The sequence below is a fragment of the Candoia aspera genome, chromosome 2, assembly GCF_035149785.1.
Source record: "Candoia aspera isolate rCanAsp1 chromosome 2, rCanAsp1.hap2, whole genome shotgun sequence".
Lineage (NCBI taxonomy): Eukaryota > Metazoa > Chordata > Lepidosauria > Squamata > Boidae > Candoia > Candoia aspera.
Window position 1 is genome coordinate 97,107,764 of NC_086154.1, and position 20,806 is coordinate 97,128,569.

Sequence of the window (20,806 nt, forward strand, 5' to 3'; positions counted from 1 at the left end):
CCCTAAGCAATGAATAGAAGATAGCAAATCAAAGAATATTTCTATTAAATCCTGATCATGTGCAGAAAGGGTGGGTGACCTGTGACTCTTGAGATGTTACTTAACCTGTAACTTGCAGTGTCCCTTGGTATTGGCCATGCAACTGAAAGATGCAGTTGGGCATTCATTAATGGGCCACATGTTGACTCCCACAATTCCTAGCAATAGAAACCTTTCATATATTTGCTTATCATAGCCAAATGTAGGATTTCTTACACAACGTTCAGCCAAAACATATATTTACTTGTAAATATATGCCAGTTTTTCAGTGGGGCTTTCTACCAAGTATGCACAATCTTGATCTTAGATCCCATTTTCATCAGAATAACCAAGGAGAGCCAGTTTGGTGTAGTGGTCAAGGCACCAGGCTAGAAATCAGGCAACAGTGAATTCTAATCCTGCCTTGGGCACGAAGCCAGCTGGGTGACCTTGGGCCAGTCATTCTGTCTCAGCCCTAGGAAGGAGGCAATGGCAAACCACTTCTGAAAAACCTTGCCAAGAAAAATGCAGGGTCTAGTTTAGGCAGTTGCCAGGAGTCAAAAACTGACACACACTGACACCCCCCCCCCCACACCATGCATCATGTTTTGCAAAACTTACAAAATAAAAGGTTGTAGGCAAGGAACATTCCTGAAGAAACACTTGTAGAGGTTTTTGTCAGTATAATGGCAGGGGAGGTGACTTGAGGGCACTTCCCCATACTGTTTCACAGAACCTTCCAGGCAGGGATTAGGGAAAAGCAGATGCTAAAAATGGCTTCTTCCCTCCCTGTTTTATAGACGGAGGCCTCCGCTGGATCAAAGGACTCATGTCCATTTTAACAAGTGTCATATTTTTGCCCTGACAATTTGAAGAGTATGATATAAAATTGTTACTAATGTTGCATCTTTGATTGTATTAATTTTAATCTGTAGAGTTATGATGTTCAGAAATAAGAAGCTCCAAGGCTTAGATCCATTGTTAACTGAATCCAGTCTCTAACTTCTGGCAAAGCTGTTCCATGACATCTCAGAACAATAATGAACTTAATGAAATAGCCAGGCACACAATTGTTACAAACTTTTTTTTATTAACATTTCTGAATTCCTCTTTTTTTTAATCTTTACAGTAGTTAATGTGCAATTCTTGATACTCTCAGGTCACAGGGATGAGGAGTCACAAAATTTTTCTTGGCACTTATAACACAGAACAAATACTGGCATTATCCAGGGGCAAAGGGGGAAGTTTAGAGGTAAAAGCATGGGGTGCTGAGGACCTGGGATGGGCTGAGTGGGTGGGAAAAGGGAGGCTTGCCTTTGTTATTTTGTATTTTAAAGGACTGGTTTTCCTCTCTGAAAGGATTTTACAAGGGGCAGGGAAGGGAGAGGGACTGATATTGGAGTAGCTGCTTGCATTAACCCAAAGCGCCTGGAAAGGGTAAGAGAAAAGTCCATGCTGCATCTGCACAGAGGTTACATAATCAGGCTTTGTTAGTGCTTTCCGTATACATTTTTGTCCTTTTAAAAAAGATTGTTTGCTTCAGTTTAGGAAAATGTCAAATCAAATATTTATTACAGTCCTAGACCAGCATATAAATGTCAAAAAGAAAATAAAAGATGACAAAAAATGGATACAACAAAAGACAGAAGGCCTCCCACCACCCCCAACAATCTCTTCTTTCCATTTTTAATAGAAAGCATATCCAAGATGCAAATATGCCATTAGAGAAAATTCCTAAGTTGGTTGGAAAGAGACTCAACAAAGAAGAGTCTAGCTGAACTTTCTGAGATCCTCTGGGATTTAAATTTGGGCATCAGATCTTTCCTAAGTATGCCAAGTGGGTGAAGATATTTCCTGTTCCAGAATGTGGATGCTGAACGTCCTCCTTTGGCTACAAACTCATCTATCATCCATGAGACCAGACAGTGAATATGAATTGCATCAAAGTGGACCTATGTTTATTACAGACTACAGTACCAAAAGCCATTGGTCTGCCCAGACGTCAGAACTCCTCCCCACTGTATCTCACTGTTTTAGAAATCAAGCTCTGGCAGTCCTGTCTTGGAAGAAAGCTCAGCTTGCAACATTTGCAATGGCAGTCAAGCCTCCTGGTATGAAAACCAAGCAATGTACACTTTTGTCACAAAAGGTTCCCAAGTCGATCACACTGGCTGTCAATAAAATAAAAGTCCATCACATGTGAAACATGCATGGCAAGATGCTATTCAAATTGTCTTCCAGTGTAAATAGAATTACTAGCTTATGTTCCACCAGAATCACTCCACCAGTTTCTATGGATCTCCTTGGCACCTATCCAAAGGCCCTAATGGCCTCTGAAATATGTAAACAGGAAAGGAGTAATGCATGCTCTTTTTTCATTTAAAAACAGTGTCTTCCTTTTCTCTTCTTGGATTAGGTCAGGCATCCCAAGAATCACAGCAAGAAATGGCTGCCCTTCCTCAGCAGGTGCTGCTATTATTGCACAATTCCCCCCACCCCCTGCATCAGAAAAATTGGTCTTCACTTGAAGATAAAAAAAATGCCAAGGCTAACACACGTTCTATACTTCTCTTGCTGTCTCTCTCTCTCCCTGAACTCAAAGCAGATTTCAGAGTTCTCTCAAAGTGTAATGGTGAAAATCAGTGCAAAATCTGTTGGACAAAAGGAGTAGGATAGAAGAGGTTGACCTGTATTTCATCAAGAGGTTTGCCCAAAGGGTCAACATCCTAAAGCAGGTTCTGCCTTAACTCCCACCTTCTTTGTCCCTGATTCTCAAAGATTGGGCCCACACCAATTTTATTTATTTATATAAGATTTATAAGGCCATCCAACTCAAAACAATGTGACTATGCTCTGAATGGGTCAGAGACATAGACTGCTGCCTCCTGAGTCACATCTTGAGTACACCTCGCCTGGAACTGTCGAACTGTCTGTCCCAATTCAAAATGGAAGTACCAAGGACTGCAAAGCATTTGTTCTACCAGTGAGTGATGCTGTGATGCACATGGCACTGCAAACATATCTACACAGCTCTATCTTGGATAAAAGACTGAGAAGCAAGAGTTCTAGATAACATAAATCAATTGAGCTATACGCTGTGGATGTCCCTGAATATGTATTACAGTTATACTTGCACTACACTGACAGATCCATGAATGCAATGTTATTTCCAGTTATGGATTGCTCTGACTAGGAGGCTCCATAAGCTTTAATGTTCTGTTGACAAGAGGCCAATGTAATTAAGGGGGGAAACATAGAACTCTTTATCCTCTCATTTTGCCCCCAAAACTGGTTTCATCCCAGTACAATACTCTCTTTCTTTTATAATCTAGATTTTTCTTCCTGTTTGGAGCCATGATAGAAAGTCAGGGGACTGTGATCTAGCCAGTCAAAAGCCTTTCTTGTCCAAACCTTATAACTCTTCCTTTTTGGCCTTTCCCAACATTGGACGTAGCTGCTTTGGAGGCTAGGGAAAGTGGGAGGAAGCTACAGGCACTAGAACTCTTTCAGAAGAAGGTATCCAATGATTGATCCAATTATTGAGAAAAGCCAAATTGTTGAAAGGGAGATTAATCTTCCCACTCCAAATATTATAGCAGTTGGTGAAAACTGAAAACTAATAATCTTATTGCTTGCCTCCAAGTAACTCTGCTCAAGATTATTGAGAAGGGGATGAATGCATAATGCACACTTACATTTGTGTGATTGCTTGGTTCACACTTGCCTGAAAAGACAATGGTAACCTAAGACAGCTTTTCACAATCTGAGCAATAGCTAGGAGATTATAGGAGTTCAGTGGAGATTAGATAAGACTGATGTAACATACTTTTACAGGGAAAATCTCTTGAGGTGGGATGATTAGGAAGAATAAATTCTGATCAGAGTAGCACATCAGTGAAATATATTTGTCATTTCAGTTATTTCTGCTTTAAAAACCACTATGGGAGGAAGGAATTTGGGCTTCATTCCATTGTTTTATGTTACCACTTTATCCCCTTAAGACAGTATGTTGTGGTGAAGTTATATTTTCTAGTTCAACTAGGGATGTTCCCAACTCAGAGTGGAATTTAAAGTATAAGTCTTCCAATTTTAGTTTGGAGGTCAAGATGGTAGAAAGAAGTATGCACTTTCATACATTTTTATGCAAAGAAAGGTCTTATACCATTACAATCTTAGTTCCTCTGCATTTCCAAATCAAAAAAATTACATTATGTGGTTAGGAAAAGGAAGAATAGTATTGGAAATACTATGCCAAGGAGTTTCCAAAACTCTGAACATAGAGCTCCAATTCAAATTATCAAAGGCTTTCTCTGCATCTAAGAAACCAGAGTCAACCAGAGTTCAGGAACTGGAGTGGCACTGGTAGAAAATGGCAAGACTAGAATTAATGCAGATTGAGGAAAAAGCTGGCATGTTTTTTTTGTCTGGGGAAGGGTGCATCATCTTAGAGTTCACTCATTAGAATCACATTCATGTTCATGAAAGGGTAGCTGGTAACTGTAATTGATCATCCTCTGTATTACATGCAACAATGTGGGTGTCAACTTGGGTGAGAGATGGATACAAGCATCAGATGATAAAAGGAACTTTTGTGCATGCAATTGTTCTGTATTAGTTGTTCCTATAAAACTGGTGACCTAGATATGTACTCTAATCAAACTGGAATATTCATCCCAACAGTTCCATGTATGACTTAGAGAAACAATGGGATGCAGGGGACATCCTCCTTGACAATGCACATTCATTCTTGATTAGACACCTAGATGTCTTTTACTTGCAATCCAGCTAATATATACAATTTTTGTTCAATGCTCGTATTCTTTCCATGATTTAAACAAGGCCAATTTTCAAAAGTGACAGCTGATTAATTTTTTCTCCTAAAACCATTTGAGAATTCAGGTGAAGACAATTACTACCTCTCTCTCTCTCTCTCTCACACACACACACATCATATACCAACAAAATTTTATATCATTTATCTCCCTTTTAAACACTATCCATTACCTACTCTTTTCTCAACTAGAACATGATTAAAGATTATTCAGTGTAATAAAATAATAAGCTATATACGTACCCCTATTTGGTTTCTAGAAAATGTATATGATTTTTAAAAAGTTAACTTCTGTTTCTTCCATTTCTTCAGGAAAAATACTAATCAGACATGAAGTGAATGGGGTTAGTTATATAACTGACCATAATACCATAGAAACATTGGGTAGATTGCTGCCTGTGTAATAAATGAACCTCTCCTGCAAAAATAAACTAGTAGGGAAGGAGAAAATAGGACCTTGAAGAAAGTGAAAACAGTGAAGTATGAAATGGTGTTAATGTTAATAGTTAAGTTTCAAGATCTTGGAAGAGCCATTTCTTCACAGTAAAGCCAATGCTGACAGAATCACTGGGCAGGGCATGCACTGGGACACTACAAAGTTTGCCCACTTCATCACGGAGTTCTATAAATAGCAGCACCTGAATTATAATTCTGAGAAAGACAGACAAAACAGAACTATCTGAAAATTCACAAAACTGTAATCTCAGGATTCCTTAGTGGAAATGCAAGAAGGAAATCAGTATAATACCACCTTAGCTTAATGAGGCAGATTTACCTCATTTGAACTGGGACAATCACTTTTGTGAAAACATGTCAAATCAACTGCAATCTCCTGAACCAGCACTCAAATCATCCAGGTCCTCTGCATCTGGCCTGGCTCCTTGAGCTCAAAAATCTCTCAATGATCTTTCTGCAAATTGAGTATTACTTTATACCTCTTTAGATACAGTACTCATCTTTCTCTTTGCCTCCCCCCAGTGTTAGAAAATGTCTTCAACTTACTGAAGTCAGCAACGAACAAGACTGCCTATTCTGACCATAGAAAATAAGCAACACGTCTTGAAGTACAAAGCAACTATTTTCTGAGCAAAGTAGGACATGCACATGAAGTATATTAAGGGGGAGAAATCCACCCACATTACTTCTCAGGCAAGACTGATACATTCACATTCACATAGATAGTGGGCGAGTGTTCCATCAAGGTATGTGAAAAAGGTCTCATTATGCTCAGTCAGCAGCACTATTCACACTTATTCCCAGCTAAGTGGGCTCAGTATGCGTTCTTAGTGTTCTTTCTAGAGAGTGGAATATATATCAACAAATTCATCTAGATTTGTATCTATTTGTAAAATTATTTAGAAATGTGTTCCTCCCCAGTTACAAAAACTGTACTAAGGGGTTTTCTGGAGCTAGATGATGATATGAAAACTGGTTCTCCTTGTCAACCAGGATCTAACTGCCAGAATGTGTATACCTTTCAGACAGACAACTGGGTTGAATTTGAGCCCTTTCCATATAGAGAACATACACACATATGTACAAATGTATGTATGCAAAGTAAATGTACATCCCCTTAGATAAAACTGGTTGAATCTAAAGTTTGCAACCCCCGCTGAAATACAACCAGTAGAGTTAGGTGGTTTAATTGTTTATAAAAAGTTTACATCTTACTTGTTTCTCCTTACAAACAGGTAATTATTGAGACTCAGTCATAACCGCTGAGCTTTCTTTGGAAAAGGAAAACTTTTTCCAGGCCAGTTTTGGTTCAGTTTACAGAAAAATTCATATGAGACATTATTGACACTGGTTAATACCTTCATGTGAAATTAGATACCAGTGAAACTGGTGTCTTTCACAAACTGGCATCTGTCCAAAGATTAGAACTTTAACACTTAGAATGCTGGGCAGACTAGAATCCTGGGCGCTGTCATCCCAACTTATTTGGAAGAATCCTAGATTGTGGGAGTTAAAGTGCCCCAGCATTTGTAATCTTTTTCAGAGAGAGATGTAACATTATTCATGCCCTGGAATTGTCTTCATGGAAGTTCAGGAACAAGGATTTCCAACTTTAAGTTCCTTTATTAAAAAGATTGAACACCCCCCTACCCCCGCTTGCCTTTACCAATTGGAGAGAATGGTTTTAATTGGCTCAAAGGAAGGCTTAGGGAGTGTCTGGCAACAAGTAACACAGATGTACAAAGAATTGTTTGGAACACCTGTCTTACTGGGAGGAATAAAGGGTCTGATTGCCAACAAGAATAGCTAGTTCAGTATCTCAGGATTTCCAAGGAAGAGAGAGATTCTTTCAGTATGATGATGACTTATTGCCTTAATCATGCCAACAGAAATATAAAAAGGCAGGAGAGAAGCTTTCCTAAGGTTCCTGCTTTGCCCACTTATTTACTTTCTATCTCAAGTTGAAATCCAATGAGAAGTCCTTTACTCTGGGTCAAACATCACTCAGGAGCTGCATTAATATGAAATTGGCCTTTAGTGGGGAAAAACAAAAGGTAAGGTTTCATATTATGGTTAGTTACTTTTGGGAGACTTTCAACCATTTGGTAAAGATTCTTCTTAGCTGTCTGGAGCTGGGGATTGGTCTGAAACATCCACACATGCTGGGGAGCATGTAGCACTGGTTGGATTGGATTAAGGAAGTGATGCTTTCTTCCTTGGGTTTGCCTCTTCCATTAGAATCTGCTTTGTAAACCCCATGTTTGCCTCTGGCAAAGCACCTGAAGTGGGAGAAAGGGTTGGTACTTAAATCCACAGCATTACTATTCTGTTCCCTAATCCACATGCATGTGCTGGAGGGGAATAATCCTTTAGTAAAAAATATTTTAAAAGCAAATTCTAAGAACATTTCCAGCTATGACAGCAGAGATAGACAACAGATAAATTTGCCTTTTACTATTAACCCCTAGAGAGATTGCCCTTCTGGTCGCCGTACAGACTGCATGGATGTATGCCCAATATTGCACACTGGCTGGAAACTGAGTAACTTGCAGACACATTCTGTGTTCCATCAAGGTATGTGAAAAAGGTCTCATTACGCTTAGTCAGCAGCACTATTCACACTTATTTCCAGCTAAGTGGGCTCAGTATGCATTCTTAGTGTTCTTTCTAGAGAGGAGAAATATGTATCAGAGAAGAAGCTGGCTTAGAAGAAATGGAGACTATGTTAGAGGATAATGCCAATCTCAGCTTCAAGTTTAGGGAGGGCTCTTTCTTGTTTTCTGTGCTAGCTCTGTGCCAATAAAAAGGCAACAAGGATAGTGCCCTGCGTGATATATTAATTCAGGAGATTAGAGTAGTGTAAACTACAGGACAAACCAGTGTGTGCCACAGTTGGAGAAAGTGCATAGGTCAGAGGCATGAAAGCAGACATAAGTGTGCATGCGTGCAAGTCTACTTATGTTGTGAGGACACCAAGAATGGCAGGAGAGGAAAGGAGCTGTCTCCCTGCCTAAGACCTAAATGTACCTAAGCAAAAATGGAAGGGGCAGGACTGGAACTGAGAAGAGCAAAGGCGACAGCCCAAGAATGCTGGGATCAGTTCCTTTCCTGCTGGTGTTCGTCTTAACACCAACATTTCCCCATTCTCTATAATGGAAAGACTTACTAAGGGTCAAGTTACAGCCCTAGTCTGGAGACAACACACATCTGATGTAGGAACAGGCAGTGCTCTGGATATTACTTCCTTGTATCATGGCCTGTATTTGCAAGTGGATTTGGTTGTTTTTCCTCCCACTAAAATATCCCTATCCAAACAGTAACAAAAGAAGGGGGTGGGAGAGGAGAAATGCCGGTCGGAACTGCCAGTGCAGGAGCAACAGCGGCGGGGCCTTTCCTCTGAGCTCAAGCTACCTGTGGTGCCTGAGGAAGTTAAGATCAATATTTAAGAATCTTTGTTTTAAAAAAGGAGACAGCACAATGCTCTCTTTCCCCTCTGCCAAAACAAAAAACAAACCAACAACAACAAAAAGAAAATGAGAAAAGGTGGAAAACGATTCTACAAAAAAAAATCAAATTAGGAAATAAAAAGCATCGCCTGGAAAAAGAGGTGGGCACACTTCACTGGAGGCCCTCGGCTGAGGTGCCTGCATCCCCGTCATGGCTGCTGGTCTCAAAGTTGTGTTCCACGCCCATAATGTCTGGCTCCATTTTGCCAGTGTCATTGATGAAGGTAGTGTAGGTGTCGCCTTCAGCCATCAGTAGTTTCAGTTTAGGGATCCAGCTCTTACGGACAACACGTCGTGCATTTGTGCACATGTCAGCAGCAATTGCATTCATCTCACTCTCCTTGAAGTTCGGGGCAAAGTTCTGGCAATAAACTGAAGAAAGAAAATGGAGGCCCATCTTGATCACAGTTGCTATAGCAGCAATTGGGAACATTCCCAAGGCTCTCTGCCTCTCTCTGTTTCTAACCTCAAGACCTACTCAAGCTTGCAAAGACTCAGAGCCAAGTTTAAAACTGCAGCAGGAACTGGGAGAAGGGACCAACTTCAAAGCTTTTAAATGCAGCACTATGTTTATCTGTGATGTAAGCATTATAGATTTCAGTAACTCAAAGAGACTAAGTACGATGTGGTAGCTAGATTTCCCAGGCTCCCCCTATCTTTCAAGAGGGAAGTACTAGTTTATCCTATATTTTCTTCACTCTCCTGCAAAAAATATTTTGAAGAGACACTCACACTTCACAGCATGCAGCACTCGGCTGTCAAGGGGTTTCCGGCTGGGGTCATTAGTGGAGGAGCGGATTCCAGTGCCACAACTGTTGGCAAGGGTGTTCCTAGCAATAGTTCAAAAGAAAGCAATTAAAACTTTATTACACACTGTGTCTCACTGTGCTCTTTCTCTAATGGTCAATTCTGTCCATTTGTATGCTATCTGTCTTTAGCTGAGTCTCAATTCCTGTCTTGCTCTTTGAGCCCAAGACTATACCTCCAAAGCAGAAAGGCATACTGGGATGCGAAGAAGAAAACAAAGAGGAAGACACACACACCCTCCTTTCTCCATACCACAGCATATCATTTACTCACCGGTCAAAGAAGGATGCTAGTAGCCGCCTGAGAAGCACTTTGTGCCGTGTCCCAGCACTAACATGGCAATTCATCAGCTGTGCCCGAGTGATGTACACATTAGTACCTGAGTAGAAACAAAGCCTGTTGTGTACATTCAAACTGAGTATAGACCAATTAACCATCTTATCAAGCATTACCACAATATCAAAAGCTTTATGTAATGGACAATAGACAATGCAGTTAGGATGAGATTCATCCCATTTCTTGCTGCTTCCAATATTGTGATACAGCACAATAGCTGGCAAACAGGCTTCATTTGGTGGCTTTGATCCAGCCACCAAGTCAGCTACACAAATGGCTTTTGTAATACTGCACATGAGCTGTTTGGGAGCCATATTTTTGGCTAACAATTTTGGTGGCTTACAGATGTTCAGAGGACAAAGTCAAACCTAAGCAAGAGCTTTGAAATTCTATACAGTACATGTGGAATTGCTTGCAAAAGGATTATTTTGCTGGGCTGGAAGAAGCTTGTATCTTTAGCAACTCATTCCTCAGATCAGAAAGAGTAAAAATTTTGGCATGAGCACAGAGGCAGAAGCTGCTAAATACAACTACGTGAACTGAGGGACTGGACAGTTTCTTCTTTTTCTACTCAGTGCTGGCCACCAATCAATAGGTGGAGTCTCAGTCCCTTGTAGGATAATGGAAAGCCATAAAGATCGCTTACCTATATGCCACATTCAGAAACTATACTCACCAAAAAGTCATAGGACATGATGGAGTCCTTTTCAGATCATTTTAACTAGTGCCATTGAGCAAAACTACAAGGACGAAATGTTGATCTGCTTGGGGCAAGCTATCCCCACAACTAATCAGACTCCAAGTCCATACTCACATGTAGTGCCACACTCATTTCAGTGGAAAAAGGCATGCATAACTTCACCTTGTTATTCATTTTCCTCAGGTCTCTTTTCCATAGCTCAGTATTCTGAGAGCTGCAAGGTGTCATAATAGGTAATGCTAATACTCTTTCCTTTTTTAATTTTGGGAGCCAATTTTGGGGCATCTTTAAGTAATGTTGCCCAGAATAAGTAGACTTCCCAAATTTTGGAATCTCCCATAACATAACAATCAGGGTTGCTTTTCCCTTACACAAAAAATTAACCCCAAAAAGAACAGAATGAGTCTCAGGCAAGAGGTAAGCAAGACAATTCTTATTTACTGAAATCAGTTTCAACCCTAAGCAGCCCTACCTATCACAAGCTCCAGTTTCTCAGCTGGGTCACCCTCGTCATACAGCTTCGGATGGCATCGGTTTCCTATCTGGTTGATGAGCTCTGCAGGCAGTGAAGCTAGGTCCTGCCGCACTCGTATCCGGTTGCGAGACTCCGACTGCACCTGATCTGGCAGTGCTTCTACTTTCTCTGCTGGGAAAATAAGAAAAGGAAGGATAGGAGGAAAATCGGAGGAATAATGGGGTGAGCAGGTATGAAATGAAGGTACCAAGACTATTCTTCTCTTTGAAATGTTTAACTCAGCAAGTAGATTTCCAACGCACACCTGAAGAGTATTCTTAAGCAAGTCATTCAAATTCACAGATCCTCCTGAATGCAGAAATTACTGCATCCTTTTTAAAAAAAATGGAATCACAACAACTATCCCTTCCTCTCCCAGGAACAGAATGTCATTTAAGAGCTTATGGTTCAGTCCTTTTCCATAAAAACGTTGTAGCCTGGCTGTATTTCCTCACTACAACAAATGAGGCAAAGATGTACAATGCTGACAGGTGGAAAAAATCCACTAGCATTGTATTTGTTTATGCCATCTCAAGCAGAAGATCGCTATTCCTCCTCCTCATCCATATTTATAGGGCATATTCCCAAAGCGTTTCATAAAAATTTCAGCCACCAGGGAAGTATATACTGAAGATTGGGAAGCAATCAGGTACACTGAAAATGGCAGCTTTGCTAAGGTGACTGAATCCTCAATACTTATTCTTTATTTTTGAAAAACAAGCCGTATACCATTTTTTTTCAGCAGACTTCAAAGATGTGATAGAATGCAATGCTTTAAAACTATCCACAACAAACAAACTAACAAAAAACAAAAGACATATGGTGCAGCAGATGTGAAGCAAAAGGAACTTGTCAAAGGCTGAAAAAAGAAGTCCTCAGTTGCCTCTTACAAGGATGGCATGGAGTGCTTAAAGCACCTCTGATGGGATGCAATCCCAAAATATTAAAGTTAAAATAGAGAAAGACTCACTGGTTGTGGAGGGTCAAGCTGGCCCAACCTCAGGTGAAACCTTCAGTAAGGTCTCCTCAGTCAACCCCTGAGACTAGGCTGTTGGGCTGTTGAGCCTTTTAGGTAAAAAAGAAATAACTACTTGGATTTGGGTAATATATGAACAAGCAATTTGTGAATGGCCTAAATGTACATGTTATAGAAGAATACTAGCTCAGGCCTATCAGTAGGTGACAGGAGCATTCTGCACTATACTATTTCCAGTATTTCTGAACTGTGAGGACAGCACCAGTAGTCCTATTCAGAAGTCACCAAGGCAAAATGACAACTCTTGGTTTTGTTAAGCTTAAACATCTTGCTATGATTGCACTTTTCAATGTACACTTTTATTGGTTGTATTTCAGAAGATCTCCCAATCCTTGAACAGGTAAGACATGAAAAAGTCCAGAAGACACAGGTTCCCATCATCACTACCACAGCATCCCAGGTTGACATTCAAAGTTGCAGCTGCCCCCCGCCTCTTACTTGATGTGTTCAGGTAGAGGCTGACAGCCACCTGTCATGGATACATTAAGCAGGGAGTTCAACTTGACGACTTAAATTGTCCCCTCCTATTTTAATTCTATGAGCAAGAGAACAAAAGTCACCTGGAGAGAAAACCATCTAGCAAATGCTTTGCTTGGTCTCAGAGTATGGACTCAAAGCCTTGATCAGTCTGTTACTTACAAGTATACTACCACTCTATAAATATTATTCATACCACTCCTCTAGGCTGACATTATTATTATTTGGATATTTATTTCCAATCATTCCTCGTTTAAAGTCCTTTTCATGATTGCTTCACACATTATCCCAGAAGCATTTCTCTCTCTCTCTCTCTCTCATACATGCACACAAAATATATCACAACACATTCATTTCTGTTTCATATTGGTCAATTGCAATGCCTTATACATTCTGCACAAACACATGGAAGCTCATGTCAGGAATCAAGGTAGGCTGTCAGTACCTACTGCATATGTCTGCTATGCATGTGAATCGAAGAGAGGCATAGCCATATCTCACTTTTTAAACAACAGAAGTTGTTTAAAAAGCAGCAGCCAATATGCAAAGCTGAGATTCAAGGATTCTGCTGTCATGTTTACTGTCCATCATCCAAGATCTCCCTTGTATCTCATCTCTGCCCATGACTGAATGTTCTGATCAAAACAGAGGTAGAGATACATCCCCTTTCCTTTGTTCAAAGCAAACAGAACATAGCCACAAAGCTTGTTAACAGTCCACATGGGACACTCACCCGTCTGTCCTACATTCATCATGCTGTACATTGTGTACATGTTGCAGATTTGTCGGTACTGTTCATCAGAGCCTTCCTCAGGTGCATCTTCCTCTTCATCTTCTTCATTATGATAGGAACTGGGGCTGTCACTGGTGTAGGCACTGGAGGTGCCAGGGCTTGTTTGGTCTGTAGTACTGGGGCCACTGACCACACCTGCTCCTCCACCTCCCCCCGTTAGTGCTGCCTGTTGCTGCTGCTGCTGCTGGGCCTGTTGCTGCTGCTGGGCCTGTTGCTGTTGTTGCACTTGCTGCTGAGCCTGCCGGCTCCCCCCGCTCAACTCCTGCTGGGAGGATATCTTGGCCATTTTGCGGCTGCCATTACTGCCACCACCACCCCCTTCCTTCTGGCTGCTTTCCCAGAGCCGCTTAACCACAAATGTGCATTGGACAGAGTCCGAGTCCTGTTGCTCTGTCTTTACACGAGAGACCAGGGGTAAGGGCGTATTGCCAGAAGGCCAGGTAGATGTCTGTGCCACAGGGCTCTGTGGCTCAGATGAAGGCGCCTCCTCAGTGTGCAAGCCTTGTGAGTCACAGCTGGGTGAGCTGACCTTCAGGAAGAACTCAGTCCCCTTTTCCATAATCTCTTGGATCTGCAGGAACCCTGCTGTGTACATGAGCAGAAACTGGTCACCCACGTTCATGCTAAGGCGGCCAGTGTAGCAGAAACTAAGGATCTGCTGAAAGGATTGAGGTTGCACAGCAGCAGGAAGTTCCACCACCGTGCTCTTGCTGTTGTTGAAAAGGTCCCGGAAGTAGCAGCTGCTCGCAGCCAGTACAGCCCGGTGTGCCTTGAAAGCATGGCCTTTCACCACCACCGAGACATCACAATACAGCCCCTGTAACCGCTGCTCATTCAGGCATTCCAAGATGCTATTACCAAAGTTGGGGATCTCCATCTGGAGAATCTGAGCCATCCTCTTCTTCTCCTCCTCACCCAGATGAGTACACTGGAAAAGGAATAAGGAGCCAGAGAAGTTAAATGTGGAATGACCATGGAAAAAGAACAAAGGGAGGAGACTGGGCCAAAGAGAGAGATCAGCCAGAAGTCGGCAATCTTTTGGCAGCCTGGGGCCACACTTTTTTTTTTTTAACTCAATAGCTGAGGGCTAAAGTGGGCAAGGCCTTGAAGTGGTGATTTCATGCAAACAGGAGAGGTAGGGTTTGATAGGACATTTTTAAAGTGTGCTTTTAAATGTTTAAATCAATCTGACAGCTTATACCTCTTTCTTTGGTTTTCTGTTCTTCTTTCTTTCCATCTCCACAATTTGATACTTAGTTGCCAAATTTTGATAGTGTGATCTCCAGGGCCTCTGTAGACCACAAAAAAAGGGGTTCATAGGCCACATGAACCCTGTGGACCACACCTTCTATTAGGGAGGTAGCAGAAATGAGGTAGTCCACACAATCAACCATTTTATATACTGTCTCTAGAAATGGAAGCACCAGCATTATATTTTAGTTATTGATCCAGTTTTCATGAGTCAAAAGCACTAAACCATTCATTTAAAGACTTTGTGTATCATATAAACTCAAACCTTTGACAAAATGTAGTTAAGGTCCTCTGCTTTAACCAGACTTGTAACCAAGGTTAGTCATCAGTTTACTTACCTTGTCCTTATCCAGAGGACAGAGTTAATTTGAGATTAGCCTGCATTTCTAGCCTCCAGCAAAGAGATGGGGAGACTAGAGGAACTATAAAATGAAGTTTCTTCCTCTGTACCATAGGCATTCCTCCTGCCCCTCTGAATGTGCAGGGGTGGATGGTGATGAAATGGGGAGAGAAAAGGAATGGGGGAAGACCACATATTTTCCCTTCTTACTGTAAAGAAGCAAACAAACCAGAAAGTGATAGCATGCCAGCCACTGCAAAGTGGGCTGAGATGCTATTAAAAGATGGCTGCACCCTATATAACTAGGGCAACCATTGGTTCCCTTGGTCATCTGGGACTAAAGCACTAGGTAAATCATTTAGCTTAATGAGCACCAGATTGAGTGAAGTATATTGTGCAAACATGGCCAAAATCATTTCACATCCAATTCACATGAGGAGGAGGAGGAGGAGGAAGAGGAAGATACCATTTAGATCAAGAGAGGTATGAAGGGTCAACCAATATCCTCGCTGATTCTTTAGACAGTGATGTGCATCTATCTTATCCAATATAAAATGTATCCTCTTTTTTGAAGTATTTCTCAACCCTGTTGTTACATTTCATTGTCTTAATTTCTTCTCTTGTATCTTGAAAGAACCCAAAAACCATTGCTTTCAGCTAAATTTAAATGCCTGTAAAAGATCAGTCCACTTCATGATAGACAGACATCTGCTTTAAAAACTATTTCACTACTAGCTTTTATTGCTAACTTGATTTATTCTTTTTATAAGACATTGTAACTTGAAGGAATTGTTTAATAAATATTATAAATAAATAAATGTATAAATAAATAATAGACGATCTACACAAATTTAAGATGGTTCCAGTATCTGCCACACTTGGGCACTTTTTAGACTTCTGGATGTCTGTGGCCATTAAGCAACCAGAAATGACAGTATTCGTAGTCCATTCTTATTATGTAATTTTCCCCTTTTTCTACTATTCTGATGTCATTCAAACAGAGAACAGCATGTGCAGCTTCATAGCTGAAGTTTCTTCTTTTGATATTAATGAACACTGCAGGAGTTATGGAAAAAGATTTAAATGTAGCTTTTTATTAATCTTGGTTAAAAACAATCCTATGTGACAGCACGACGACTGCGTTGAAAGCAATTCAAAGGAGACAATAAGTATGGCAGCTTTGCCACTGTAAAAAACTATGTATGATAAACAGGTTGTAATCCAGCAGCAATGGTGATCTGTAAACCCAGTGAAGCTTCCTCCCTATGTCTAAAAAGGGACAGGCTCTTATGAGCATATTGATCTTCCCTGATAATAGCTCAGAGAACTCTGAATCATGATACTGTCTTTTTAGGACAAACAATATGCATGTCAGAGATAAGATACACCATGAATGTCAATGAAAGCCTGGGCTAAAAACAGACAAAACTTTGTTTTTTATTCCTTCATACCACTTGCAACTGGGGGGCAGATTAATGCTGGGTGGAACATTAAATATCAAAAATTAATGGTTGTTGTTGTGTCCATAATTCTTCTACTAGAGAGACACTATGACCCACTAAGGATATTGCTTGCCCAAAAGTTCACTTTAAGAAGTTCCTGCTACAAATCACACAGAGAAGAGACATTACTCTGCAAGGAATGACAATGCAAGGCTGAGGACACAGAAGAGGTACGCAGTGGGCTGCTGCTTTAAAAATTCCCAATTCTACAAAAGGCTTGGGTGGGAGACCGTGCTTTACAGTTATTTGGAGATGGTTGGAGCAGAACAATACAAGATAATCCTCCCACACAGTCAGAGTTACACTGAGTTTATTCAGAACTGTGACAGGGAAAGTGACTAAGATCTCTTCTCCATGTTTCAGATACCATCAGGTAAATTTCTCCCTCCTTTCCCCAAGGCTTTAAAAACTAACAGGTTTTTTTTGGGGGGGGGAGGAGATAGGGAGGGTGAAAATAAAAATCTTTTATGCAGCTTTTTACATAGCAGTCCTGAAACATCCCCAAAATGAATTTGTAATGGAATAGACTTTCAGTTGTTTTCAATCGAACTTTTATCAGAATGGGACCAACATTCACAAAATTTGAACTCTGAGCATTCAATTTCTTAAAAATTCAGTTTTAATTTACTGCAGTAGAAGTTACTAAGATGAAAATTTGCTGAGGAATCTCAACATCTCTTCTAGAAATACAGGACACCCACCAGAAGCATGGTCTGAAAATAAAAGATCCTGATAGCCATTCAGTAAATTTCTGATCTTTACCCTTTTTTTCATCTAATCAACCCCAGATACAAATGTCTAATAATAAATACAAGACATAAAGACTGAAAGCTACATGTGGGATGAAAGGCAGGCCTAACTCTTCCATTCTCAAAGGTACCTTTGTGCTGTTTGTATGGCAGGAGAAAAATCTTGGTGGCAAGAAGAAGGAAAGTTGAGGATCATCTGCAGTATTAATTCAATCACTTAACAATGTTCTCAAGTGATGATGATGATGATGATCCTAAACCTCAAATGGATGCCCTTGGAAACATGGACTTCAGCTGCTAGGATTCTCAGCAATGACCATGCTGGCTCTGGGTTGAAATCCACACTTCTAGAGGGCACCAAACTGGGGAAAGCAGATCTAAGTATTTTCCAAGAGGGTAGCAGTGTTTGTCTATAACAGCAACAGCAACCATGAGTCTTTCACCTTAAAAATTAAGAAGTTTGCACAAGAACTTTACTGTGCAAGCCATGAAAACATATGCAATATTAAATCTGTCAATCTTTAAAATGCCACAAGATACTATTTCTACTACAGATGCATAAGCTACAATTTAATTTCCTTCACAGCTCTGAGTCAGAATTTAAGTATATTTGTTATATTCAGTTAAACATTCTATATTACCAAGTAGTTAAACATGGTATGCATTTACATATGATATTGCCCAGAAGGAACAAATACATTGGTTAAGACACTATTACATGCAAAATTTGAAATATTTAAGACTGCATTTGAAGCACAGTGACATCAGAACTATTATGTTTAAAACAGGGACATTTTCAATAGAAAAAAATACTGAGAAATTATTTATACATTGAGAAATAAGTTATTTTAAACAGTCAAAACTATTATTGACATCTGATTTGACTGGGACGAATAATTTCAACGGTCCTCTTAGTTGCATACTTTACTTTTTCTAGCAATTTTTATTTACCTCATTCTTCCCATCCTTTCTTCTAGCCACCAGCATCACTTTTCCTAACCTTTCCATAAGCATCTAAACTCTTAGAATTTGACATGGCAAAGGGGATGGAAGGAGGAATTGTTAAAGATAATCTCCTCTTGGGCTCCATAATTGGAAGTGTGTCACTGGCTTAGAAGCCTTCCACTGCAGAAAGGCAATCATGGATCCAAATGGCTGATTATTATTACATTGCAAATGATTGTTATTTACAGCCTATGCTGATCATGACAGCATTTGCTGAGGTATGAGTATTAAAGCATACTGTTAACATGCATGATTTTTATATAGTGCTTTTTAAATGATTTTCTCGATGTTTGATTTTTAATGATCTTCAAGACAATAGGAACATGTTATTCTTCTAATACTATCATTAAAGGGACTATCATTAAAGAGAACATAGTAACTATCATGCACTTCTTTAGTTAAGGGATCTCTTCACACAGCTCGAACATTAAAATACTCTTCCCATTAAAGCTGACAAAATACACTATCTCTTCTTAAGTAAACACAATGAACTGGGTGCCCAACATTCACAACTTGGTCAGAGATCTGACACACCATTTTTATACCACTCTCCACAAGTTCTAAGGATGAGCGTTTAAATGAGCCCAATGAAGAAAAAATATAGGGACACAGCAGTTTTGTTACCTGTTATATAGTATTATATACTCTTTTGGGTTTCAGAAAAAGCACACTAGAATAAAACCTCTTAGACCACAATAACAAATATATATGTTGATTTTATCAGTTTAAACAGCTGCCTCACACTTTCTTTAATTTTATTTAATGGCCTACAGACTTATATCTAAACTTTCAAGAAGACAGTACAGCCTTTAGAGTGCTGCCTGTCAAAATTTTCTGGCGAAAGATGATTGTTGCTGTTCTGCTGAGAAGAATATAAACATAATGGAAAGAGGTAAGGGATGGAACGAAACCATTAAAAAATCCAGGAATTCTGATTTGGGAGTGGTCACCCTCAATGTGAGCCATTGTTTTCTCAGAATTGTAAAAATGGAGCCAAGTAGTCAAGTATTCCACCTTTCCTGCTCCTCTGTTATTACTAAGTTTAAACAGCATTTTTCACTGTGACAGAAATCTAAGCATTTCAGCTGTACTACAATTCAACTGCTACTCTCCGAAATAGTCTTGCTGGAGGCAGGATAAACAGTGTGGAGGACAATTATTGCCAAGTCAAAATATACACACAGAAGGCAAAACAGATTATGTGTTACAATTATTTGCTTGATCCGGGTTCCCCAACCCTGATCTTGTGAAAACCACTGTTGTCTCAGAGTCCAGTTGAATCAGCAAATATTTTGTTGTCTAAGAAGATACTACAGATAAAGCCTTTGACTTAAAAACAATGCCTCAATTTCTGCCATAGACTGCTTGAAGCCTGAAGATAAATAACTCAGTTTCTCCATAAATCATATGCCTGGTCATGTAAACAATGACAGATGTGGGGATACACAGAGTAAACACACCCATGAATTATGTAACATTAGAAGAGTTAGGATGTTATTTAAATTTATGGGTATGCAAAACACCTCAAATGCAAATTGTCCCATTTTGAGTTCAAACACTTTCAAAATGAAAGAAACTGTTATTCTGCATTTAATACAATGGCTCTAGGCAAAAATGGGGCACTTTGAATTCAAAACAGTTCACAATTCAAAGTGCTCTGGGTGCCACTACTTTCCAAATTATATACAGGAAACAAGAACAGGTTCCTCAAGTAACTTGCAGGAGCTTTTGCTATCTTTATCAAAGATACATTTTTTAAAAAATCTGGAGTACTCTCCTTGAGGAACTGCCACAAATTACTGAATTTTCTATGGGAGCAATAGTTTCTTCTTCCATCATTTTCATCCATTTCAGAAAAACTGGAGGTGGAAACTATTTTTGAAGAATGAAAGATATTGAGGGACAGCACTATTCTTTGCTGACTCTGAGCCGAAGGGTTAAATGGTATCAAGTATCACTTCTCTAGGAGTAGACAGAACCACAGTATATTATTTCAAATGTAAGCCTGCCACCATTCTGCACAGATCATCCCTGCCTTCACCTCAAAATATTACTAATTCTAACATTATTTAAAGTTTAGCAGTAGTGTAATTTATTTGACTGTGGCTTAAACAGTTGGGCAAACCTAGACACATGGTTTGTACAGCAGCTTATGATTTAGCCTTACATATTTATGCAGCCACTGTGACTTACTCAACAAAGCATGATTCAGACAAATTATAACTCAGTTCAGTGTGTGAAGCCAGTCAGTAACAGATATAGGGTTTTAAAACTTTTGTCTTAGGGCAGTGAAGCACTTGTATTTAATCTTCAAAAAGTACTTTGGTTCACCCAGGATCAGAAACGTAGAACCCTCTGCAACACCTTAGAGCAGCTGCATCTTTTCCCAGAATCACTGAAATACTTGCTGGTGATCAAATCCAAATCACTACATAGCTGTACTGTTCTAGTATACAGAACTTTACTCTATAAAACACTGAAAAAA

At 39.9% G+C, this 20,806-nt stretch overlaps 1 protein-coding gene across 3 annotated transcripts in view; it reads right to left on the minus strand.

The window, feature by feature from the left end:
- Nucleotides 1-1,573: 1,573 nt before the first annotated feature.
- Nucleotides 1,574-20,806, minus strand: part of NACC1 (nucleus accumbens associated 1) — a 33,607-nt gene continuing 14,374 nt past the window's right edge. Inside the window, exons 2-7 of one of the 3 annotated variants that reach the window (XM_063292491.1) lie at nucleotides 14,676-14,765; nucleotides 13,415-14,402; nucleotides 11,127-11,297; nucleotides 9,892-9,997; nucleotides 9,544-9,641; nucleotides 1,574-9,183 (exon numbers count right to left, since the gene is read on the minus strand). In XM_063292491.1, coding sequence (XP_063148561.1) covers nucleotides 8,924-9,183; nucleotides 9,544-9,641; nucleotides 9,892-9,997; nucleotides 11,127-11,297; nucleotides 13,415-14,402; nucleotides 14,676-14,711 — 1,659 coding nt within the window. In that variant the 5' untranslated portion in view covers nucleotides 14,712-14,765 and the 3' untranslated portion in view covers nucleotides 1,574-8,923. Of the gene's footprint in view, nucleotides 9,184-9,543; nucleotides 9,642-9,891; nucleotides 9,998-11,126; nucleotides 11,301-13,414; nucleotides 14,403-14,675; nucleotides 14,766-20,806 lie in introns of all 3 variants that reach the window. The other 2 variants (XM_063292490.1, XM_063292492.1) reach the window with 2 other exon arrangements.